The sequence below is a fragment of the Pteropus medius genome, unplaced genomic scaffold (assembly GCF_902729225.1).
Source record: "Pteropus medius unplaced genomic scaffold, Ma_sr-lr_union100, whole genome shotgun sequence".
NCBI classification, from domain to species: Eukaryota; Metazoa; Chordata; class Mammalia; order Chiroptera; family Pteropodidae; genus Pteropus; species Pteropus medius.
Genome location: NW_024342472.1, coordinates 830,093 through 856,645, shown reverse-complemented (window position 1 = coordinate 856,645; position 26,553 = coordinate 830,093). Strand labels below are relative to the sequence as shown.

General features: G+C 47.0%; 1 protein-coding gene across 11 annotated transcripts in view; it reads right to left on the bottom strand.

The window, feature by feature from the left end:
* BCORL1 (BCL6 corepressor like 1) overlaps positions 1-26,553 on the bottom strand; it is a 64,293-nt gene that overhangs the window by 17,789 nt on the left and 19,951 nt on the right. For 10 of the 11 annotated variants that reach the window (XM_039864962.1, XM_039864959.1, XM_039864963.1 and 7 more), the window contains 7 exons: positions 23,184-23,313; positions 18,461-18,551; positions 14,905-18,177; positions 10,347-10,512; positions 9,192-9,272; positions 6,852-7,244; positions 2,935-3,158 (listed from right to left, as the gene is read on the bottom strand). In XM_039864962.1, the coding sequence (XP_039720896.1) occupies positions 2,935-3,158; positions 6,852-7,244; positions 9,192-9,272; positions 10,347-10,512; positions 14,905-18,177; positions 18,461-18,551; positions 23,184-23,269 (4,314 nt within the window). In that variant the 5' untranslated portion in view covers positions 23,270-23,313. Of the gene's footprint in view, positions 1-2,934; positions 3,159-6,851; positions 7,245-9,191; positions 9,273-10,346; positions 10,513-14,904; positions 18,178-18,460; positions 18,552-23,183; positions 23,315-26,553 lie in introns of all 11 variants that reach the window. The other variant, XM_039864961.1, reaches the window with a different exon arrangement.

Sequence of the window (26,553 nt, the reverse complement as noted above, 5' to 3'; positions counted from 1 at the left end):
GAGTACTTGTTCTAGGGGAAGCCAGCTGCCATGTCATAAGGACACTCAAGCAAACTCTTTGGAGAGCGCCATAGGCAAGGACAGGACACCTCCTGCCAACAACCAGCATCAACTTGCCATCCATGTGAGGGAGCCAACCTGGAAGCCCCAGACCCAGTTAAGCCTTCAGATGAACCTAGGCCTGGCTGACATTCTGACTGCAACCTCATGGGAGACCTCAAGCCAGACCTAGTTAAGCTGCTCCCAAATTCATGATCCCCAGAAACTGTGTGTTAATATATGTTTATCATTGTTTGAAGCTGCTATATTTTAGGGTCATCTGTTACACCACAATAGATGCATTCCTCAGTTTATCCAAACCCATCAGGGCATCAAAGTTTCACTTAAATCATAGGTCTTCTACAACACTCCAGTCCCCAATGCCATCTTTCTCTGCATATCCAGAACACCTAGTCCAAATCACATAATCTGGTACCTGATGCCTGTCTTAATTTCCTTCCATTGTTTCATGGGCAAGTCTGGCCTCCCCTGCTAGGTTTTAAGTTCCTTGGGAGCAGGGTTCATATTGTTATCTTCTCTTCTGTTCTTTACAGCACTTAACTCACAGCTGGGCACATCATCACAACAAATATTTGTTGAGTTGATTCAAGCCAGCTATATACAGAGCCCTAGACAGCCAGAAAAGACACCTAGAAAGACATGAGGCCAGGAAAAAAGGGCCCCAGGCATTTGTTTCCTCTGGTAAATCCCAAGACAACAGCAGCTGCTTTCTGTCCCCATCCCGAAAGGGCGTAGAGGAACAATCATTAGGAGAAAAGCATGGGCTCTGAGCTTAGAATGCTGCTCTACTGCCAGGAGGACAGAGGTGTATAATGGAAGTACAAGAGGATGCTGGGTAAAGTGCCCAGGTTTTTGCAAAGCCAAGCCAGGAGCCAAAAAATGACTCTTCTTCCGGTGGCCAAAGTTGCCAGAGACAAGGAAGGCTTCCTGGGAGGGGGAGACACAAGAGCAAATGGGGGCTACCTCCCTCTCCCCACTTTCCTCCTGGCTTGGAACCCCTGTAGGAAGAAGCCTTTGGCCAATGCCTCAGCTTCAGTATTGCAGGCACATCCGCTGCCCCTGCCCCGCCCCCTTACTTCGCACTATTAAGCACCATGCTATGTGGGCAACTGGAGCAGGTGGTGGTGACTGGGAGAGAAAGAAAAGCAGGAAGGAGAAAAGGAGGTCCTGTGAAGGGACAAAAACCTCTCTGGGAAGAACATTTCATTGGACACACTGCCAGCAGAATAACCAGACAGAAGTATTAGCATGTGCTCCTAAATGTCAGGTGGCTGGGGATGGGCCATCTGACTGTTGGGAGGAACATGGGGAATGGAAGTAGGACGTCCACCTTTTGCCAGAAGTGCTCAGGATTTCAGTGTTTCCCTGCCAGGCTGCGCCCCCCGCCCCCACCCCAGTGTCCCTGGAACACAGACAAAAGCCACCTATTTACAGGGTGGAGGCATATGGAATGAACTGTGAGGGAGGTTGGGCTCCAGAGGGCAGCCAGGCAAGCTTTATAACCCAGCTGTCACTCATGACCACTGAGTAACCTTGAACAAGTCCCTTAACCTCCCTGAGCCTCAGTTTCCTCACCAAAAAGAGGGCAACCGTACCTACCTCCAAGAGCTGCTGTAGGAATTAGGAACACTCAGTACAGACCAGACTTCGCTGCTCCTCCCTGTCCCCTCTGGAGGTCCAAGGGAATTGTCACTGCTACTTTGCCACTCCATGCTTGTACCTCTGTCCTCTCATTCTTTCCTCAGCTGAAGCTCAAGCTCAAGGATGCACACCAACCTTGGTGAGCACTTTATGATTATCAAAGCCTTTAACATTGCCTTCTTTGTTTTCCTAAGCACCCTTGTGAGATGGAAAGGACACAGAATATCATTTCCATTTTTAAAGATAAGGAAATAGGCTTGAATACTTCTTCTGAGCTGGAACCAAATTCCAGAATGGGGGAGGGAGAGAGAAGCAGGAAAGGAGGAGGGAAATAAGCACCTGGGTCTCCCGCCTTTTGCCAGTGCCATTCGGTGATCCCTGCTCTGGAGCTAGAAAGAGCTGGAAGAAGCACAACCACCAGAACAAGCCCAATTTGACCTTTTTTTGGTTGTCAATGACAAACACATATTACAGGTATACATTTGAACCCAAACCTTCATTTTTCTCAAACATACAACTTAGAATTAAATGAGGTAGCATATGCAGGATTAGGACTGCATAATTTTTCCAAACTGTACAATGTGGAACCCAACACCAATGCCATAAACATCAGACCCAAAAGACATGTCAATTTTGAACATGGTTTCTAGACCGCTCACCTGCCTACAGATTAGTGAGTGCCCACTTACCTACTCCTTTGCTTCCATGAGAAGGGCAGCACTATAATGGGGCCCAAGTGGAATTTCTTTAGCCCCACCCTCTGGCAACCTTATCTGGACATTAATATCCTTGCTCCTACAAGTTGTTTTCTACCTTGATTGACTCAGAAAGCTCCTTGATTGGTTTCCAGTGAGTTAAACCCAGACAAAAGCTTCTTGATTGAATATTAACAAGCTAGTCAGGCTAGTATCCTGCCATATTCTTTAACTGTTCCTTAATTCAAAGGAGATCCAAGGACTGTTGAGGAAAAGCCATCATGGGCCAAACCATAGTTTGCAAATGCTTATTGTTAGCTTTAACTTTAGTTCCCATTCTTCAAATCTGACCCTGAATCCTCCTAGATCTAGTTTAAAATACTTTAATAAATATGGGTTAATTTGATCCTCCCCAGCTACTCACTTATTCTCACTCACTCACTCATTCACTCAGAGACCTACTGACAGAGGAGCCTGCTGAAAGCCTACAGCCCTAGCCCACTCCCCTCCCCAACAAGTTCCCTCACTAGCAACACACCTTTGTCTCTTCTGAGACGTTCACCATGTGCTTAGTCTTGCACTTTCGTTTTCCTGATGGCTTTTCTGAAATTTCAAGGCAGGCTGGTTCCTCCAGGTTATTTGGGAGGAAACCATTTGGTGAATCCGAGATCCCCTGGGCTTTGTTGGGCAAGAGAAGGTTCCTGTTCCTGAGGTGGTGCTCTGAACTTTGGGAGGAAGTCTTCTGCTTACGGGCCTTTAAATCTGAAGGCAAGAGACAAGAAAGAATAGATGTCAGCGAAACGGAACACAGAAAAGCAACGCCTTCCTCTAAAATAAATCAGAGGAATTTGGGGATTAGAATCTCAGTACAAAGTTGTGTAACTATCAGCTACCTGTATCACTTCTCAAATGGACACTGTATTTCAACATCAACATCCCTCCTCTACAAACAGGAGACAACTCCCAGCCCTGCCAGGAGGGGGCAGCCCATCTGGGTGTCCACAAATGAGGGTAATTTTTAAGAGTTCCCCATAGGCCAGAGCAAATCAGAACTTTCTTCTCAGCTTTTCCCCCACCCCCTTTGTCTCTTTCTCCATTCCAACATGAAATCAAATTTAGAAGCCCTGCTGAAGCAAAGTATGAGGTATACTGGGTGGGGAGTAAATGGTAGGTGGCTTCCTTCATAGCCTCAGCTCTATCTACCTGACTGCCCTGGTGGTCACTCTCTGAGGACACAAAGATCAAAGCCACAGAAACTCCCTGAAACTAGAAGGTGCTATGGGGACTTAGCAGACGGGCAGTCGCAGAAACCTGGGGTCTTCCCTGGTTGGAAATCAAGTCACTGGAAAACACTGGGCAACATCTCTAATTCTAGCCACAGTTCAGTGAACAAAGTACTTTCTAATTTGTAAAAGTGTGGTTGTGATTCTTATGGCTCTTTCCAGTTCCAGAGCAGGGATCCCTGAATGACACTAGGAACTCATTACCAAGAGCCTCATCCCCCAGGTCAGTCCTAACCCCCATTTGTACAGAGAATAGACTAGGTTTACCCTTATGTCTTAGCTAATATTAGTGTTACCTGGCTTGACCATTGGCTGTGTGACTGGCTAGAGACAAGTCATAATCTCCCCAAGCCTCAGTTGCTATGCATGTAAAATGAGAATATAATCCATATCGCAGGACTAGTATGAGAATTAAATGAGGCAGCATATGCAAAACCTCTTTAAAAAGTGTTAGAAAGAATAAGGCATCATAATTGCATTATTTAAGTATAAGCTCTTTATGTAGGGCCATGCTCATGTGTTCTTTATCTCCTCCACAGGACTGACCACCATGCCTAGCACATGACAAAAGATCTCTATGACTGTGAAATGAGTAACTGTGGCCTTGGTTTCTCCAACTTGTAAAATGAAAGGATTGAACAAGATCCAAAAGTTCTCAACTCGCCTCCCCGGACCTTGGTACTTGCTCTCACGTGTGACATCTCCAAGGGCAGATCTAGATGTGGGAGCCATTATTACAGTATGAGGAATTGGCTGTAGGTTATGCAAAGTTCTTAGAAGCTGTCATACCATCATACTACCCCTTCCTCCCAACTAGCTCCAACCCACGAGTGGGTCCTCATACCTGTCCAAGATCTGGTGTGCTAGATCAGCAGTCCCCAACCTTTTTGGCACTGGGGACCGGTGCTCCTATGAGAATCTAATGCCTGATGATCTGAGGTGGAGTTGAGCCTGTGATGCTAGTGCTGGGGAGCAGCTGCAAATACAGATGAAGCTTCACTTGCTCACCCACCACTCACCTTCTGCTGTGCAGCCTGGTTCCTAACAGGCCACAGACTAGTACCAGTCTGCAGCCCAGGGCTTAGGGACCCCTGTGCTAGATGGCTTGTAATGCCACTTTCAACCAAAACATTCTAAACCAAGGCTTTTGATGCAACAGGTTCAGACTGAGGCAAAAGAGGAAAAGGGACAGAACCGTGCCTCGTGAGTACCTCAGAAAATATGGGGAAGTCATATTATAGCTTTCGGTACCACAGGAAAAGCAGCAGCCCCTACCCTGTTACCCAGGGCATGACAGGCTCTGGAGTTTAATCAACTGTGGTGAAGCAAAGGCTTCCTACTAGCACAGAAAAGAACAGAGAGTGGATGTAGTAGGTGTGTGAGTGACCTTTTTCTTCCTTCCACAGGTCAAGAAGGGAGAGATGCAAGCCCAGGACCAAAGGAAAGGTCATGAGGATCAGATAGGAGTAAAGTGATCTGTCTAATTTAGGCTCTGCCTGACTCCCTGATGTCCACCTGAATGATAGGCAGTAATTAGAGGGATTGAGCTTTTTCAGAAGAGAGATGTTTGCCAAGCAATTTCTCCATGTAGATGTCACTATCAGATTTAGAGGAAGGTGACCAGACCATATGCCAAAGCCAACAGCCACATAGAGGGAGAATGACCCACTTTCCAACGACTAGAGCTGCCCCCCAAGTCAAATAAGAGGCCTTGCTAAGTGGTGTTCTCCATGCTCCTTTGACAGGTATAGAGAAGGCAAAGGTGGGAACACGCAAGATGCCCAAGGGTGCCCTGGAGGTGTTTAAGTAAAGGCTGCCTGCCAAGAGTGGAGATCTCTGTATTGGGTGGAAAACTGGACCAGGCAACCTCGAAGGTTCTTCTGCTTCTGAAAGCCCATAAGTTCAATAAGAAGCTTCCAAGCTTCTAGGAAACTATCCCTATTACAGAAGATTGGTGATACAAAAGGTTCTCTTCGTCTTAACACAAATGGCTGAAGCCAATGGCTTGACAATGCATTCCTGACCAATCTATTATGGCTCTGGCAGAAAAAAAAGGTAAAATTATCCCTGCTCTCTCATATAGTTGATGAAAATTAGCTCAATTTCTCTCTTAAGTATAGGGATCGGTATCATATATGTCTCTGTTTAAACAGAGCCAGAAATGAGGTTTAGCCTTCTTTGCATTATAGCAAGCCTAGATTCTACCATCCACTCAGAATGTAGTTATTCAATTTTTGCTAATCAGGAGACTGAAGATATTTACCAGCAGCTCAGAATGAATACATTACAGGAGACAATCAATTGTTGCTTTAAGGACAGAGGTCAAAGAAAGAGAATGAGAAACAGAGGTGCTCTTACGGAACCCAGAGATGTGCTTTTTGTTCATCTACAAATCCATTATAGGAATGCTCTTGAACAGTACTTAGTGGAACATACTGTTATTAGCTCGGTGACAGGTTGTGCCTCCATGATTACATATTATAGCATCTGACATGGTCAAAGAAAGCCTGGTTTTCTCCTCGGGCTACCTGCTTTTCCGACTCAGGTCCGACAAGAATAATGCCATCTTGGATCACCTCAAAGCTTCCCCCTGCCTCTTAATAACCTTTGTGGCTTTAACTGAGAAAGCAAAGTTGTGCCCACTTCTACTTGAAGTTCTTCGTTGGGTTGAGAAAACCACTGTACTTCCTTTCAGTTTAGGGGCTGGAGGCAACCCAGAAAGGCCAGTCAATGCTCTTTCTTCTTGAACCCAGGATTCTAGGAGAGAGTGCACGACCTCCCAAAAGATCCGACTTCCTCAAGCCAACCAGAGAACTCCCTGGTATCGAGTTGTCTCATGCCAAGGGTGTCACTCTGGCCTTGCCCACGGGTTCAGATTTTATAAGAAACTAGAGGGCTTGGGCCCCACGTGTCCTCAGCTCACCTGTAGGTCAGTTGAATTTATTCAATCTCAGCCCTAAGCCAAAACCTCAGACTGGTGTTGAGTGACCCCCTCTGGCAGCTGGAGCTCATAGCACCAGGTTTTTGTGGGTGCAGAGGCCTCTGAACAGGCGTAGAGAAGGCAGAGTTAGGAACACCCAAGATGCCTGAGGGTGCCCAGAAGCCAAAGCCACTGTGGTTTGGGGACGGGTGACAGCAGCTCACTGGGGAAGCACCCCCTGCCTGGTCTTACCTGCTCTCCCTTTCCGCCGCTGCTCTTCTTCTTGCTCAGTCAGGTACTCCCCAGTCTGATATTTTCGGCTCTTCTGCCGTCTCCGCTTCTTCCTCTTCACAAGGCCCTCCTCCTCATCTTCCTCCTCCTCCTCATTCGTGTCCCACATTTGCCGGGCAGCCTCTGTCCTCCAGGGCATTTCTCGGGCTCGCCACAGGTGCCTGCGGCCCTGGCTCAGCAGAGTCTTGTCCTGGGCATGGTGGCTGCGATACTGAGTGTCCCGTTGGGTCTTTCTTACCTTCCGACGCTTAGCTGGGATGGGGGTTACCTCCTCCTCCTCCTCCTCTGTGGGGAAGACTTCCTGGCTTCCCATGTCACTGTCTGCCATTCCAGCAAAGGAGCTACAGATGCTTCCTGTGGACAGGATGTACAGAAGACGGTCAGGTACCTCTTCAAAGGACAAAGAGTATGGTGTTGAAGCAAATGCCCTGGAATAGGAGTTTGAAGGTCTGGGTTCAAGTTCAGGCTCTGCCACTTAGTAGCTATATGCTCTGGGAAAGTTCCTTCACTCTGTTTCCTCATCTATAAAATGGGAATACTATTTTCTACCTTACTGACCTAGCAGGACTGTTTTGAGGTTCAAATAAGATAATCTGCCTATAAGTGCTTTACAGAGTCCAATATATCATATAGCTATAGAGTATCCAAACCACACACCCTTCCTCATCCACGCTGCCACTCTAATCCATTCCACAAACTCTTACTTAGTGCTTACAAGGCACCAAGCATTTTGTGAGAGGCAGGAGAGAGCCACAAGTCCCTGCCCTTTGGGAAATCAGAGTTTAGTAGAGAGCAAATGAGAACAGACTAGCATGGCGCTCCCACCCCTGCTCACTACGTAACCACCAATCTCACTGATATAGCCACTGTCACAAAAGAAGAGTCTCAAGAAAAGAAAAGCAAGAAGGAGTTCTCTTCCTTTGACATGGTATGGGTTAGTTTTGCCCAATCGCTCCTCAACCAGGCCCTCTTCCCTTACACCGAGCGGCCAAGAGTCCAGGGGTGAAGCTTTCTCCCTGGCATCTTCCCATGCCCACTGCAGCTGTTCCTCACCACTGGCAAAGTGTTTCCCCCTCCTCTCACCACCACCCCAGGATGATGGTACCTTTCCTGCCCTCCTCTGCCACCTTGCCAAGAGGTCATTTTTCTCCTCACCTCTTCCTTCAACTCTACTAACAACAAAAGTACAAATCCTAAATTGGCCCAATTTAGCACTACAGGAGAACTGACATCTTCCTCAGAAGCAGCTCTAAAACACCACCCTTTTTCTCCCAAGGCCTAGCTATTAACTCAATGATCTCCAAAGCCAAGTAAGGTCAGCAGAAGAAAGAAATGGTTTGAGGCAAACAGAGCAGCCCTTGACCAAAGCTTCAAGTCAGTCAGACCACTTAAAGACAGCAAATATCCAGCAAACTTTCCATTATACAGACCAGACAGGGAACAAAGTGTTCTGATTAATCTAATATTCTAGTTAATACAGAATCACCATAGAGATCACACAAGAATCTCCAGTTTCCAAAGAATCAAATGCAATACAATGTGTTTAACACTAAAATGGAATTCCCTCTTCAATGATTCAGAAGACACTTGAGGATTTTGTGAGGCCTTCGGGCTGTCATTATGAGCCCCAATTACCACTGAGCTCTCTATGTGCTGAGGTGATAGTGAACAGAATGTCAGATAACTGAGTTTACATTGTGCCTTGCTTCCCCATTCTATCCACCCTGCATGAAAATCTGGGTGACTCAGGGCAACCATTTCCAGCACTATGGACCAACATGGCAGCTAGCAGACAATAGAGGTGGCTGGAAAGGGCTATCTTTTTTAAATGCTGGGGGTTGACCAATACAAAATCAGAAGACCAAATGTGACTCTACTGGCCCTGACTACTCAATGACAATTTCCAATTTTCATAACACCTATCACATAGGGCAATAAGACAGAGGCTCGAAAGTTCAATGTCTGTGCCTGAGATTGGCCCCAATAATCATTAGATGCCAAAGCTTAGAGTAGAACTAGTTTTCCCCAGTGGCGCAGGCCTTTCTTCTTTCCACCATCGACTGCCAACAAGAGATGCTAAATCCTTGCTCTGAAAAGCTGAGCAAATAGTCCTAAAATTGTGGGCAATGTCCCCCAGACCCCACCCCGGGCTCTCGTGTCACCACCAGCAGCTGGGCATCTTGACACAGTGAATCAAATTCCCAACTCTCCACCTGAGCCAACAGCAAAATCATTCAGCCAGATTGCTACCTCTCTTGGCAGAGAAGTGCCAAGATGGGACACAGCCTCAGACTCACTCACCAGACTGACTGCGCGTCCGGGTGCTCAGAACCACGGGGATGAAGTCGCGGAAACTGCTCTTTGCTTTCTTCTCCAAGGAACCTGAAGTGATGTGTGATTTGGGGGCAAAAGGCAGAAATGTCATAATCAAAGTCTAAGAACTGGAAAGCCCCGCTAAGAGGCTTGAATGAAAAAAAATTCAAGGGAAGGTTTGCGTTTTCCCTGGGTTTCATTTATTGGCTCCCCTTATGCTATCACCTACGTATCTCTTTTAGAGAAGGAACATTTCCCGGTGGTTTTTGAAAATTAGGAGTTGGGTCATTTTTGCTGATACCAAAAAAAGGCAGTGCACTGAATCGATTAGCCAACATGCCACAAGACTAGGCTGCCTGTGCGACTGTGTGGCTGCTGCACATCCACAAAGTTCTAACAGAACTGGAGCCGGTCCCAAAAAAATGCAACCTCAATGAAGCTTAGAAGATTGGGTGAGACAGGAAGAGGAGAGCAGGAAGTGGTGGAAAGAGGGAAACTGCTATATAAGAACAAACTAGAAAGAGGCAGGTTATGTCAGATGGGCAAGGCCCTGAACACAGGCTACTGTGGGCAGAAATAGCTGGGCTTCCTCTCTGATGAGGGTGCCAGGGAACTATTAGTGGCAGAGTATACAGGCTAAGTACAAACCTCTCCATCCCAAATATCCTGTGTGTCCCTAAACAATAAGGGTTTAAGATTTCTCTAAACCCTTCTAACTAGTTAGCTAGCAAGCTATTAACTTTTAGCTTTTTATAATGGGAATTTTCAAATACACCAAAGGTAGAGAAAACAGTGTAATGGACCTCATTCTGCTGTTTTAGTCTCGATCCTCATTAAACCCGTTTCTTCTCTGAGCCTAGACCCACTGCAGGGTAATGGGTTGGCTACTCTGTTGTGGGACTGACTTTTTGTCCGAAAAACATCTCTTTCAGCCTTCAGGGTGTGCCTTATTCTAGTGACTTGGGCAAACCCAATAAGCCACTTTTCCCTTCTCCCTTGCCTTTGATTTCAGAGGTGTCAATTACATCTTCCTTCCAGAGTGAGGAAGTCTCACTTTTTGGTCAGTATCAGAGCCCCTCCCCTGAGCCTACCATAGGGATCCCTCTGCAGCCCATCCCAGAGGGCCAGGACCTGGGGGCCTACCTTCCTCATGGCCATCAGCTCGTTTTCCTGGAGACTGGGATTCCGGCTTGGTTGGCTTCCGGTGCTTGTGCTTTACCCTGACTCCATTGTGCTCTTTTACTGAATCTGAAGCCCCCCTGGGGCTTTTCTTGGTGGGTTCCTGGGGGTCACTAGGTGGCTTCCGGCACTGTAGAGAGGTATAGAGGGTCAAGTCTGGGATCAGTTTCATTTCCTAAGAAAGTTCTCCTAATGCTGAGCCCTGTGCCCTTATTCTGACATGGACACGAGCTGCCCAGGTGGAGGCCAGGGGAAAGGGCTACATGCTACCTTCTACAGTGGGCTAGAGAGGATTTTCTGGACTAAATCCTGTGCCCTAGCTAATCCCCAGAGACATCCATACCCCATCATTTTAAAAAGGTTTACAGAGTTTACGTTTATAAGCCAAAGAAACACCAAAAATCATTTTAAAAGGTGCAAAATCTGGCCCCATACTCTCTATACCCAAACAGCAATAGAGAGATGGGCAGAAAACAAAAATGCCTCTTATGCAAGCTGGGTGACTACATTGTTCAAATAACTTCACTGTGAATGGTATTGACAGCAACAACTGAAAATAATGTGCAACATTAGCCAACCCAAGATAAATTGTCTATGTTCACATGTAAATGAATACCAGAAAATAGATTCAACTAAGGCAAGAAGAAAGGCACAACACAGGAGCAGTTAAAATCTCCCCACACTTTCCATAAAAGACATGGAAAAGCCCAGGCATTATTAATAATGCTATTTTGTACTCTGTACTACTTTCAACTTTTCATAATACTCTATTATTTGATTTGATATTCTCCAAAACTCTGAGAGGAGAAGCTAAAATCATCCCCATTGAACAAATGAGGAAACTTAGGCTCCAAGACAATAAGTTAAATGATTTGTCCTGGGCAACACACAACCCACGGTATCTGCTCACCCAGGGGCTGCCACTTACTAGGCCAATCTGCAAGTTGGCTCATTTACACTTGCACTGGCAAACTGGCAGACCTTGGACTAAGACCCAGGGCTTCTGGTTCCTAGCCTGGTCCTCTTTACATCAGGCCTCACGTCTCAATTTCCCTACCTGTGTCCTGGACTGTTTTGCTCAGCACCGCTCACACCTACTGACTGGTGTGTCAAATAAGCACAATGGTTGTACTTATACATTGCAAGGACACTCTCAGCCTAACAGTCATATATGCTCATAAACTCTGAGGTCTCTCCATGCCACCAAACAAGAAATAGGGCAATGTAGGGATTTCCAGGGAGTACACAATAAATAAAAAGTCTCAACAATGAAAGTAGGCCCTAGGAAAAGTTGTACCCCATCCCCAAGGAGACCCACATGCCACCTTCTAGAAGGTTATCACTATCTAACTCCAACTAAGGGAATGGCAGATACCTTATTGATGGAACATTTTCTGGGGGTGGGGGGAAAGTGTCTCAATGCTCCAGAGTCAGGGAAGTCACCATTCCCCATCAAATTCCAGGGATTCCTACTATCCCATGAATTCCTCCTGCTTCTTATTTAGCTGAGAGCTGAGCTCAAAATTCAAGTTCTGTTCCCCTCTTTGCTTGCTGCCAGTTCCTACAAACCAAAGTGTTAAGAGAAAAAAAAGTATTGGAGAGGAAAGAGGAAGATGGGGAACTGCTTCTTAAAATCTGACCTTCAGGTATGGCCAGAGAAAAACTATTTTAAGCCAGGGAGAATAAAGTTCCATGTACATAAATTTGAACATGTCCTATTTATTTCTAAATATCATTTTAGCTGGCTCTTTCAAGTACAGATCATTAATTTTTACTTCCTAAGACAGACAAAAACAAGTACAACATGTAGATTTTTGTCTGTATCTTCTGCAAGGGCAGCACTGAGAGTAAAAATATATTGTGTACTCCAACCTAGGCAAAAAGTTGAAAGGATGGGGAGACTGTGTAAAATGAATATTCCAGTGAGCAGAGTTTTAAAAAGGTTTTCCAAAGGATGAGAAGACAATAAAAAACACCCAGTGCCAGATGAAGCAGAACTCTTTCTTTTCTGATGATTCGGTAGGCCCAAGGATTCTGTGAAGCCTTGGGGTAGGTGAGGTCGGAGATAGGCGACTCTTCTGATATTGGGGCATGCCCTGAAAGGGGCTGTTTTGAATTAACCCCTGATCATAGTTTGCTTATCAACAGTTTCTTTCTCAGGAAAATGGAACATAAGTAAATAAAGATCTAAGTTACTTGTTCTCATCAAAAATGGACATTTATTAAATCATTATAAGGTTGTTGCTAAGGGCCACTTCAAGGCCCCTGATCCTGTAACTTTATTCTCTGCCCTCTGCATCTGTCAGTGGGCCCAGTGAACTGTTCATCCAGTATAGGAAGAGGCTGTGCCTGCCTGTCACTGGATCATCTACAAGACATAAGCTCTGTGAGAGCAGGGACCACATCTATTTTGTTGGCAATACTAACAATAACAGCGACTGCTAGCACTTACTGAGAACCTACTAAGTGACAGGCATCGTTCTCAGCATTTATATATATCAGCTCATTAAATCTTTAAAAAAAAAACAACTTTGTTGGCATATAATTTATTGAGATACACCATACAATTCATTTATTTAAGCTTACAATTCAATTGTTTTTAATACAGTCACAGAGTTGTGTAACCATCATCACTATCTAGTTCCAGAACTTTTTCAATCACCTCTAATGTAAACCCATACCCATGAAGCCATCACTCCCCAATTCCCCATCCCCACCAGTCTTAGGCAACCACTGACCTACTTTCTACCTCTATTGATTTGTCTCTTCTGGACATTTAACATCATCATCTCATTTAATCTTTACACTGCCTTATGAGTAGGTAGTATTGTCTCTGTACAGATGAGAAAACTGAGGGCCAGAGAGATTAAATAACTTGACTGATGTCACTCAGCTAAGAAGTAGGGCCAAGATTCAAACTCAGGTACTGTGCCTGGCTCCAGAGAGCACACTCCTCACAAAAAAAAACATTGTACTGCCCTCCCGATGATGTATTTCCACTGCCTAGGAGGGACTGGCAAGTAGGAGCTGCTCAATAAACACTTGCTAAGTGGTCAGTGAAACAGCTATACATAAGGAGAGTGGAAGATGGTATAGCTGAAGATGAACATGAACTTTGGAGCCAATGAGTTCTGAGTCTGAGTTCCAGCCCTGCCATTTAGTAGCTGTGTAACTTTGGGTAACTTACCCATTCAGTCTGTTTCCTTTATTTTCTTATCTGTAAGTTGGATGCAGTGTTTACCTCATAGGATTATTGTAAGGATTAAGTTAGATGACATATGCAGAAAGCACTTGGTATACAGTGGGAGTTCAACAAATAGCAACATCTATAATGACATGAATTATTATTATTTTTATTACCACCATGAGCAGATCCCAGTTTCCTGAGCAAATGCTCTACTATATATACTCTACTATGTCATGATCTATATTTCTCCTTGGCACATCTCTGCTATACAGAGGTAGTTGTGAGGTCATTGAGTAAAACCCATCCGAACTCTATCCCAGGGGTTCTTAACCTCAAGTCCATGGGTGAGCTTTGGGGAAGGGGTAGATCCATGAATTCCTTGAAATTATTGGCAAGATTCTGAGCTTATGTTTCTGGGGAGAGGGTCTATAGCTCTCGTTACTTCTCAAAGCGCTCTATAGTCCAAAAAAGACTACAAACTACTGCCACAAACAAATTCATGGTGCTCTGGCTAGAAATTTTTTCATCAATGTATATCAACATCTAATTTAAAGGCTTGATGACAGAACTTCAACTTGCTCCATATTTTGAATAAGCTCTATCATCAACTGCTTCGATAATCTCCTAGGATCACCAATGGCCTTCAGTTCCTCTCTGGAGGACCACTGGATTCAAGTTGAGTCCTTGTGGCCCATCTTTTTGTCTAGAACCCTTCCACCATCCTCAGCCTTTTAAGAATCCAGACCCAGATACCCACCAGCCTTTCACATCAAATTCCCAATGGGCAGAATCCCAAAGCTGCTACCCCAAGCATTTGTGGGGTAGGAAACTGGCACATAAGCCCAGATGCCAAACTAGCTCTAGCCCCACTAAACTATAAGCAAATCCTGAGCGGACTCCCCCAGTGGTGCAGAGAACGACCCTGTCAAAGGCCCCTTCCCTCCCTGGGCCCCAAGTTGTGAAGGCCAACAGTCATCTCAGAAAAGTCAAAAGAATGGTTATGCAGGAAAGGGACTGTTACTGATTTCCCTTGCCAATTCCTTCTGATTTCCAACTTCATCTAGGACAATGGCTTCCCTTGCTTTAGGGGCCAAATCACTTCCCACATCCTACAAAATACAAGCCAGCCCTTCCCCATGCTAAAACACCATATATGGAGAATGTGACTTACAAAGGGAACAGGAGGTCATTATTCACTTTACACAAGCCCTCCCAGTCAGTTCAGTTCACAGAGCTACTCAAGAACACTACCACAGTTAAAAAAGGTTGACATCTGCAGGACAAAGCAGACCCCCTGTGTCTTGGCCCTGCCCTCAACCTCAGCCCAGTACTCACCTTGAGTCCATGGGAACTCCGGGCCATGGCCTTGGCTTGTTGCTGCTGTTCCTCACCATCCTTCTCTTTGCCACACTTCATTTTCTTGGGTGGCAGAGGTTCGGTCACCCCATCAGTCACTACTGAGTCTGGCTGCCACTTGTTCTTGCAAGCAAAGACCCCTACACTTTCCTGTTTCACTCGAGCCTGCCCAGCCTTACTCCGAACTTCAGGTTGGCCCCTCTGAGGAGCTGCTGGGAGGCCATCAGCCCGAAAGCAGGAAGCTAAATTGAAGACCACATCACCATCTACCTTCTCCATTTTCACCCGCCCCAAGTCCACCTGGCTTCCAAGCTGCGAAAGCTCTGTGCTGGAGCCCCTCTTGCCGCTTGGGGCCATCTCCAAGATGAGTTCCTTGGGGCAGCTGTCATGAGGTAGCGAAGGCAGCTCGGGCATCTTGCGTAGGTTCTGGGAGGTGGCCAGGACCAGCTCATGGGACATATAGGTGGCCAGCACTTGGTTCTTAGGCTTCGTATCTCCTACCAGCTTCAGACCACAAGTCCCCTGGGGGCCTTCTGTCTTAGGAGTGCTGTCAGGGCAGAGATGGCTCTCTGATTTCTCAGGTCCCTGACTCACTCTTATGTCCCCACTGCTAGGCTGAACAGACAGCGCTAGGGTCCCTGTCTGAGGGCTGAGTGTCAGGAGGACAGGGCTGACTTGTTCTTCATAAGGCTTGGCAGCAATCCTGCAGGTTTTGTTCTTTGTGCCAGTGTCCTGATCTGGAGCAAATGGACCCCCAGGCCGTGGCTGCCCCTCAGGAAGGCCATGCACAGCTTCACTGGGGCCAAAAGATGGCACACCAGAAAACTCAGAAACAATGCTGGTAGGCCTAATGGGCACCCCCTGACTGGGGGTCAATTGCCCGGCACTGGAAATGCCAATAGAAAGCAGAGATGCTTGGTGATATGGTGACCAGCCAACAGGCAAGACCTGGGTGCTGGTGGGTTTTCCATTGACTGAACACCGTGGGTAAATATTTGTTGACCCTGTGGGCTTCCACAGAGAGAGCTCCTTGGTTTGGCAGCCTGACAGCCCTGGGGCAATGCGGGCTGGGGTATAACGTTTGACGGTGCTAGGCTGTCCTTCAGTCCCAGCCTGGCTACCCTTCTTGCCACAAGTGGCACCAGTGCTCTTAGGCTCTCCTTGATCGATGATGGAGATGGGCTCCTGCTTGGGGAGATGGCAGGGGTCTCGGTTGAGGCCCAGATTGGGCTCTTTGTTCAGCAGCAGGGAGGCAGGCACTGGGTTGGCCACACCTACGTAGGTGCCAGGAATAGTACTGATCAGCGCAGTTGAGTTCTTCACCCAAGTGCTTGGGTCTCCATTCCTCACGATCTCAGGAAAGATGACGAAAGGTGAGGCAGTGGAGCCCAAGCATGAGGTGACATTGCTGCCAGCAGCCTGCGTTGTGCGCTGAGACCTAGACAGGACTGTGGAGAGGAGGGCCTTGCTGCTGGTGTGCACTGGGGTCAACACAGGCATGGGGGGTGTCTTGCGTTGGTTCGGCAATGGAAGCTTCTGGCGATTGGACTTGGAGGAAAGGTCTAGGGGCATCTCGCTGCACTCAGGTGGAGAGGCCATCTCTCGCTCCAGCTGTGGAGGTGACTTCAGGGGAGAGAAGGTGACGGAAGTCCCTTCTGTCTGCTGCTCGGTGCCACCCGGCATCTTGGTGGGGTGCGGTGGGGCTGAGCTCATGCTGCGGGCTGGCAGCAAAGGCTGTGGCGCTGGAAGCACCTTGGTAGAAGCAGTAGAGAGGGAAGTATCTGCCAAAGGCCCAGGGACCCCATCGGGCACAGGCTGGGTACTGGTGCTGCCGGATGAGGAAGCACATGGAAGCCTGTTCACCTCCAGAGAAACCAGCTTGGAATCTGAAGTCAGAGGCCGGGCCACAGAAAACGCATAGGGGTAAGACCGTAACTCTGGGGAGGCCAACACGCCCGGGAGACACCTGTCCTGCAGATAGGATGGCAGGACAGGGAGTGTAAGAGTAGAGGAGACCCCTAGGGTGGTTGGCAGTGTGGCCACACTGAGCGGCTGCCCACAGCTTGGAGGTGGGATATACACCAGTGGCTGGCTTGGGGTCAGTACTGTCCCTGGCTGAAAGGAAAGAGGGACTTTTTGCATAGCTGGTGCCTGAGCTGTAGGAAAACACACTCGACTCAAACTAAAGGTGGCAGGGATGGGTGCAGATGTGGGAATCGCAGTTGGCGTGGCAGCTGGCATGGGTGTGGGGGCTGGAGTAAAGATTGGGGCTGGAGTGGGTGCAGGCACCGGTGTAGGAGCAAAAGCAGGGATGAGGGTTGGGGTAGAAGGTGGGCCAGAGGATGGGGTTGGAGTTGCCATCGGCACTGATGGAGGGCCTGGAGCTGCTGGAGGTGTGGATGCCGGCAGTGGAGCCAGAACTGGAGTGGGGACAGGCGCGAGGACGAGGGTCGGAGCGGAAGGGGGCACAGGAGCCTGAATCAAGGCCAAGGAAGGAGCTGAAACTGGGACTGAGATAGGGGTAGGGGCTGGAGCTGACAGGGGAACCGGGCCTGAGGGTGGAGCAGAAGCTGGCACAGGCACCAAGACCGAGGCCGAAACCGAGAGGGGGTTCGAATCAGAGATGAGAGTGGGCACTGATGGTGGTGCGGGAGCCAGAGCTGGAACTGGTGCTAAGGGAGGGGAAGGAGCCGGAACCGAAGTGGCAACCTGGACAGGAACCAGCCCAGAATGGGGCACTGGAGCAGGGACAGAGAGGGGAACCTGGAATGGATCCGGAACAGACGGCGGGACAGAGGCTGAACTGGGAGCAGGGGGGCAGATGGGGGCTGGCAGAGGACTAAAGTTAGTGGTAACCAGAGGCAGGGCTCCCTCTACAGGAACTCCAGTTCCCAGAGTTGCCAAAATGAAAGTATTCTTCTCTCCAACACCATGCCGAGAATCCAAAGCCTTTAACCCGGCAGGTGAGCAGTCCACCTGTTTGCTCATTTGAGTGCTGAGGGAAGTCCAGGAGCAGTCGGCCCTGCTGTTGCTTGCCTCAGCACCGTCAGGAGGGGGAAGCTTTAGCCCATCTCCAGGGTTGCTCAGGGGCACCAAGAGGCCCTCAGCCTCTGCCACATTCCCAGCATAGTCCATTTTCGACTGGGAGTTGTCAGGCTTGTCTTCTGACTTGTGCCCAAGTTTTTCTGTTGCACTGCCATCTGGGTCTGCCCCCCGGGCATTGCTGCCACTTCCAACTGCTGTGAGCTCCACCTGCAACGACAGAGCAGCGTGCCCGTCTTAGTAGCTCTCTGTGGATGGTGCAAGTGTCCCAAGGCCCGGGAGAGGTGACTGCTGCTCTTCTTTGCAACTCGACCAACCAGGTCTCAGCAGAAACAAAGAGCAGCTGGCCAAGTTCTGTCTCACAAACAGCAATTCCTGGGAAATACCCTGTCCCTTCCTGTCCCCCTTCTGAGGATGGCAGACTGCGCACATAGCCCAGGCAGTTCAGCTCCACCCTTTGGAGGGTGGCATTTGACACCACACAGCCACTTACCTTGGAAAAACTGCTGCTGACACAAAACTCCTGAGATCCAAAGTGCTGGCAGTCACCTGTCGTAGACTCCTCATCAGAAAGAGGTGCTCTTCTAGCATGAAAGACACAACCAGAGAAGGGACATGAGGCCTAGTCTTTGGGCCACCACCACCTTTCTCGGAATGCCCTCTGTCTGCCTGAGGCCTCATAAACCTTCCTATCTTGCTTCCCTTGGTGGCTTAGGGGAAATAACAAGGAACTGGAGGATCCAGGTTGCAAACTGGAGTCTCTACATCCATAGTTTTGCGAGTTCCTGCAAAGGAGCCTGGTCTGACTAGACTCCCCTCTTTGGGCCATGTATCCTGTTCTCAAGGGTTCTTGCCAGGAGTGTAGAAAATATCTCAGCACCTTGGCCTTGTCTCCCCAGAGCTTCCCCATCAAAATGACCATCTATAAGGTACCAGGCATTGCCAGAAGGGGAGAGGTGAATCACAGAAGATCTAAAACTGCATGCAGACTGCTTTTCTCTTAAATGTGATCTTGTTTTAAACCTATAAGGGAAGCAGGCTGCAGGTACCATAAGGGTAATCCTTTCCTAAAACAAATAGCCACCTCTGCTGTGTTTCATGTTCTAAATTTCTAAATCTGAATCATCACCTACTCAACCAATGGGCTTACCTAGAACAGATACACATTTATTAGCGTACATAATGATACTGATCAGAGGCTACCAGGTTGCTGGGCGTGGAGGGGCATTTCAAGGGCACAACTTCATTCCCTCCAAGGTACCTCCTCCTTCTTTCTAGACTACCCAATACAAGCCAGTGCCTTCCCTCCTACCTTTCTACCCTGCCTGTGTCCCACCCCTGCCAGCTCTCGATTCTCTCCTTGGCCTCCCAGCACCACTGCATTCTCTCCCATCCCAAAGGGAGGCCTTTAAGGCCACGGACCCAAAATTTAGATTGGTTTATCACTGAAGAAGGGCTCAAGACCAGAGAATTGAGTCTTAAAACTTAACTGTATCCTGACCTGCTCAAAAAGTCTTCTCTAAATTTCGGATAAGAATCTTAGAAAATGGTACATCCTGACCTCCCCCCTCGGAAAGAAAAAAGAAAGTCAGACTGGACTGGGAGAGTGAAGATGAAGAGAGGAAAACACCCACTAGAAGTTTGATAGTTTGAGTAAAGGACAAACATACCACTGTCCGTCCTAGGGAAGACACAGGGGGGCAGCAGCCATGGTGTGAGTGGCCCAGTGGGAGGTTTGGGTGCAAGAGTAAAGCTCCCACAGGAGTGCTTCACTGCAGTCCCTAGGGGGTCAAAGTCCAGGAATGCTCTGTGCACCTCTGGGGAGGTGGACTGACTTGGGTTTTTCCTCCGTCATTCAGAACCTCGCCCTAAGCCCCTGAAGAAGCCAGTACCCGCCTCACCAGTCACCTTAGCCAGAAGGCAGTGTGGGTGCCCACAGCCAAGTCCCACAAGAATGGTGAAGGCCCTGTTAACTCCTTCCCTCCCACTGGAACAGGGCACTATTTATGGACTCTAAAACTGTACGTGGGGCAAGAGAAGGAAAAAAGGCAAAGGGAATCACCGTGGGCCTCTTGCCATCTTTTCAGGGCTCCAGAGGGGGCTAATTGGCCGTGGGGGTGAGAGGCTTCTTCCCTTTAAAAGGCAGCTAAGCTGCCAGAATTAGGAGAGTTCCATTGCTGGCAACAATTGTTGGTGACAAACAGAAATGATGGTAAAGAGAGGCAAGAGCTGGAAATGCAGTAAGGAAGTTCAAGGATGGGGAAGAAGGGAGGCCTGAGAGAAAGGAAAAACATACTTTGACAACAACTCCTGAGAGACCAGAAAAGCAAGAACTATCGCCAGCTTTGGGCTGAGAGAAAAGTGTGTTACAACTAGACTTGCCAGGGATGGTTTTGGGGGGGTTGGTGGTAAGGGGAAAAAAAGCAGCAGTACCCCCATCTCTTCCAATCCCACATTAGTAACTGCAGAGGGAAGATGCTATTTATTTACATGATTTCCCCTCCTGGCCATGCAAAGGGGAGCTACCTCATACTCCTCTTGTTTGGCTCCCATCTGGCCTAAAATCATCTTGAAAGCAGAAACTCTGCCCTCCAAGGCAGCCACCAGAGAACACAGAGCTAGCCACGAGCCCAGAGACTCTGGAGGTGGCAGCAGAGGTGGCAACAGGAGCAGCAGTCCTGCCTACTCCAGCCATCCCACACCTGAGGGCCAGCCCCCAAGGCTCTGGGAAAATGTCAGGAGGACACATTTCAAACCATCTGAGAATAGGGGTGTGCAAAGTTAAGCAAACATTAAATTGTTCCATTGAGAGAATAACCTGGGACAGGAATAGCTTGCCGGGGGTGGGGGTACACTGGGAGAACTGGGTCAACAAGGCAAGGTGAGGAGGGTTTGGGTGACTGGGAGGAGGGGCAGGGGTCAAAGCAGTCTTCAATTAATACTGAAAATCAATCCCACCACCACCATTTCTTCCCAACAGAGATGACCCTGAGCTGTTACACTCAAGGCTCTGTTGAATTTAAACCAGAACTGGCCATAACCATTCCAGGCTGTTTTCCTAATTATTAAGGGATAGCACTACTGTCAGACCAGGTCTTTTACAATTCCCATTGGGCCCTGACTTCATGGCACACACTAGGCTCCTTATCTTCCAGACCATGGTGCCTTTCTCTGCTTTGAGTCTTACCACACTCCAAGACCACCTTCATTCCAAACAGGGTTTTCCCTAAACATACTGTGTGGGAAATGCCAACCCTCTCCTCAAACTCTTACTCATACCTCAAGCTCTGACTCCAATGTCACTGCCTCAGGGAAGCCTTTCCTTATTCCCCCAGGAAGTTTGTCATTCTTGCATCTAGATTCCCAGAGGACCTGTACATGCCATTATATAGCACTCACCACCAATGTCCCGTGACGACTGGTTTGCTCTCAATGGGTTTAATAAATGTTTGTTGATCAAAAGAATAAATGGGTGCAAGAAAGGAAGCAAGCAAGGAAACAGAAAGATTTAGCTGGAGGTTTGACTAGAGTCAGCCACCTGGAGCCAGCAGAAGCCCCTATTCCCAGTCCCGGCAGTCCTCAACTGCATCTGATGAAGTTGGACATGCTTCCCAAACATATCTTTAGGAGTTAAGCTACAGATGCAGCTTCATACTCAAGATGTTTAAGTTCTACAAGTTGTAAAGGGCTAAGGAAGATGGTTTTTAAATAAGGTGAGATCATATTTTGGAAATCAGCTACATCACGGCCCAGACTGTAGCAGGAAGGCAACGATAAAGGGTAGATGAGATCGGAAGTGACAATACTTAAAAGATCATATTAACTACTAGGCATATCTGGTAATTTAATATCCCAAGAAAGGTCCATAAAGAAGGAAAACCATGTTTTGGACCCACTCCCTGCTCCTTTCTCAGCAGGCATTTAGAATGGACAGTGAACCAAGGTAACTTGTGCATTGATTTTTTTTGAATGCTCTAGTCCAGATCTCTGCATCAGTCTCAACGACTTATAACTAGTTGCCAATGAATACTTACACAAATCAATACCACTACCCTGCCTTCCCCCAGACCATTCCGTAAATATCTAAGGCCATACCTCACATACAAAGGAAAATACTTTTCTTATGCAGATCTGGGAAGAATTTTATGTTATTTTCCTTGGTCTTGACTTTTATATTCTAAAATTAAATTCCTTTTAAGTCCACTCTAATTTGTTCCTCAGTATAAAGAAGAAGCAATCGGGTGCTAATGGCTTTTTTAAAAAATGAAAAGATCTATTCTCCTAACCTGAACCTGTAGTTAACAACGGAGAAAGAAAGTAGATACACATAAAGATGTCTATTCCTTTTCCCTTAAAAATTACCAACACTCCCCGTCGTGCATACATACCCATGCACACACTTCTAAGATTTACCCAAGGAAACACCATATCATTCTGTGTTTTAGGTGATTGATCTGCAACAACTAAACACCAGCAAGCACAGGAGAGCCATGTCTTCTCTAAAAAATGGGAGAGACATTGCAACAATCACACACAGCTCTTTGGCCAAGGGTTATAAAAGTCAAATATAAAATCTGAAGGCCATTTTGAGTGCTCTTCATATGGAGCATGATCAGAAAAATAGTATAGCTTAGTCAACCAAATATTTTGGTGAAAAGATAACTGAAAACACACACATATAAAGCAGGCATCACCAACTCTCAATTTCATATGAAAACTACATTAAGCAGTTTGATCTCCCTTTGATACTTCATAAGGCTAAATGTCATTAGCCTCCTGAGGCAGGAAAGCGCTGATCAACAGAATACCAACTAACAGTACCCAGTACAAAGCTGAATGATACAACTGCTTTTCTTCCAGGCTTAGATCAAGGGCCAAAAATATCTTATGCGTATCCTTGAGCACCGAACTGCAGCAAATAAAAACTGCGAATGCCTCAGCTTCCCTTTATTCTACCATCTGACAGTTCTTAATGAATAGACAAATATTAGTTGGTGAAAGGTCATCTGTTGGCCTCCTCGCTTTCTTCTGAACAGGGACAGCAAGGCAGAGCAGGTCACTCACACATTCCTAGCCCCGTTCCATTTCAGGAAAATTAGAAACGACCAACAGCCACCTCTCCAGGGTCCCGTCCCAGGCTCTGTTGTGGCTACCCCTCTGGTGAGTAGGTACTGCTTACTAGAAGTTGGCAACAGCCATCTTCCCAGCCTCCTCACCTCTCCTCGTTGATGCCGCACATGCGAATCCGGTCAGAACTGGTCCAGTTGTGCACGCTGCTGTAGAGTGGTGCTGTAGAGATCATGACAGCCGCTCACCATCAGATAGGACCTTCTTTGGCCACTCCCCCTGAGGAAGAACCCCCCAAAATCAAAATTCATAAGAGGAATAGCTGCATTAACCACCTTTAACTATGAAACAAATAAAGGTAATAATAGCACCAAAAACGTTAAAGCGGTCTCTCTCACAAGCCAGCCTGTTATGAGACATTAAGGTCCAAATGGGGATAAGGGAGCACAAGCTTTCCAGGAATCCATAGGTTTCAGGAAGGAGATGAAGACACTATTAATCACCTAGAGTGATTTTTAAACTATTATAAAGAGAAATATACTTGAGTGTTCAAGAAAGTCAATCTATTTTGGACAAATGAGATGACAGTCTATTTTTTTACACACATTTAGTCTAACCAACTACAATTAGAGAGTCATTCCCATATGTGAACAGTACATTGAAAGACTACTGGGGATCTTTTTCTCATCAACTCTAGTCCATGGGTACAGAAGTTTTGAGTGACATAGCCAATTTAAGCTCTCCAGAGGAAATACACACTTTCTTTATAAGCCTTTCGAAAATACTCTATTCTGATTTCGAGTTGAGAGTTATATAGATACGATGCATATATCTAACCTGCTTTAAAGCTCTCTCCAAATCACATGCAATACGACAAGCAAAAAACAATGTTCCATCAAGAACCACACATTTCTGTCCTTGTCCCTTCCTATCAGTCTGTCATTCCCATGACCTATCACTCCCTTCACCAGCCAATGTCGAGCTCGCACTGTTGACAATCACTGCACAGCCAATTTACCTTCTAGAGAAAATGAGGGCATCAAGAAAAAGAGATTTATCCAATGAGCTCGTCTTGAGATCATTAACCTCTTGAGTTAACTTATTAGCTAAAAGCCTTAATTCATCAAAGGTTCATCTGAACAGAACCCTACAGTGATCAAAATTTTATGCTATTTTCCACTTTCCAACAAAGCAAGTCACAGTAAAATATGCTCACATCAGGGATTTGTTTCACCTATTCTTTAAACAATTTTCAGAGATTGTCCATATTCAACACAATATCATTATTCGCTCAACAAATATTTACTGAGGTCCTACTATGTACCAGCATTGTCTAGGTACTGGGGATTCAACAATTAAAACAAAACAAAACGAAAAAAACCCTGCCTTCATGAAGCTTACATTCTAGTAGGATGAAATAGACAACAAACACGTTAAATGATTATATGTTTATAGTATGTTGGAAGGTGGTATAACACAGGCTAAGAGGTATGGTGATGGTTGGGGGTACAGAATGGGCTACAATATGAAATGGGTGATTAGGTGAGGTCTTGCTGAGAAGGGGACATTTTGACATCTTGAAAGAAGCAAAGGGTGAGTCATGTGGATATCTGGTGGAAGAGCATTCCAGGTAGAGGGAATGTTCTATGCAAAGATCCTAAGGCAAGAGGTTGCCTGATAAGACCGAGGAGGAGCCAGGAAGCCAGAAGAGGGAGCAAACAAAGGGAAAGAGGCAGTAAGGGGTGAAGAGAGCTGCCTACCTCTTCTTGGTCCTTACCCTACTCCCTATCTCTACAGCATAGGCAACTGCTGCCTGCACTCATTTCCTTGTCCTTGCTCCTCTCCTGGTTATGCTAATCCAGTGCCTGCTGGCTTCTCTACTGCCCTTCTCTCCCTCCACCTGCCCCAGAAACCTGGCCCTCATCATGCTTAGTCTCTCCTCACCTCTGCTATGCTCTCCCATCATTTCCCTTTCCCTCATTCTTTCTCTTCTTATCCCCACCCACCTCTCTTTCTTTTCCCTTTCCCTTCACTTTCTCCTATTTTCCTCTATTCCTCCTCATCACCTCCCTATTATCCTCCCAGCTATTTCTCTTCCCCTCTCCCTGAATTCTCTTCTATCTCCTAATTCTCTCTACCACTGTCCCATCTCCTCCAACTTTCTCCCCTTCTCCAACTCTCTTGCTCCTGTCCTTTCCCTCCTTTATCTCACTTTCTTCTTTTTCCCTCAGGCTCCACTCTCTCTTCCCTCTCCTCCTTCTTCTATCATGCCACTCTCCTTCCACACACCTCAGCCTTGTCTCCTTCTCTTGTCTCTCTAGCTCTCTCTATCTCTCTCGCCCTCATTCTCTGTCTCTGTCTCTCTAGTCAGTATGGCTCTGGCTGGCTCTCCACTTACTCCCATCTGTGTGTGTGTATGTCAGCTGTGCCCCTCCTTCTATCTCAGCTCATGAGTTCTCACAGTTTCAACTCATCCCTTTGTGCACTGACGACACTCAAATCTGTATCTATAGCCCTGACCTCTCTCCTTAGAACAAGACCAGAATTTCCAGCTGCCAGAAACTCACCGTTAATTGGATGTCTACTGAGCCCCTCAATCTCAATGTCTTAAACTGACCTCATTATCTGTTCCCATAAACCTACTCCCAACCTCCACACCCAGTGTGTTTCCTATCTTAGTTAATAGTACCACTATCCCCTAGCATTGCCGTTGTTGTCTCCAACTCCTTCTCTCCCCCACCACCCACATCCAATCAGGAGTCAAGCCTCAATAATGCCATCTCCATCTTCTCCTCCTACTCCTCTGGCCAATACCCTGATGCAGGCCCTCTCTTATCTAGAATATTACAATAGCCCCTTAACTGGTATCTCTGCCTCCAATCTCTCGATTCTATAGTCAATTCATCTTTTAAAGCACCAGTTCGGTCCCATCATCCCCCTCCTCCTCAAAGCTTTCAGTAGCTTTCCTCTGTCTTCAGAATTAACCCTGTGTTTCTTCACACAGCATTCAGGGCCCTCCATGACCTGTCCTTCTCTCTAGTCTCTTTTTCTGCTACATCCTGCCATTCCCCTGCTGCCCTTGCCATCCTGACCCTCCCTTAAACAGACTGTCCAGTTTCAGGATTTTGCTGTTTCCTCACCCTGAAATGGTCTCTCATGTGCCCCCTCTTCCTTTCTGGGTAACCCTCAAGCCCTTGCTTAAATGTCATCATGTCATCTCCCTAACCTCAGCCCCTGGTCGGTTAACTCTTCCTTCTCTGGTTCTGAAACGTTTCATTTCTACCTGTACCATAGCTCTGATTCTTACTCTCCTCTGCAGTGTGGTAGCTGGGGGTATGGCATGTATGTCTCCCTCACCAGACAATCGGCTACTTAAGGTAAGAAATACTGTCTTTTTTTGTCTCTAGTTCCTCTGCAATGTCTTACATATAGCAAGTACTCAGTAAATGCATGTTATATGGAACTGAATCCTGGATGAGAATTCAGGTGATGACCCTGAGAAATTACAAGAAGCAAAAT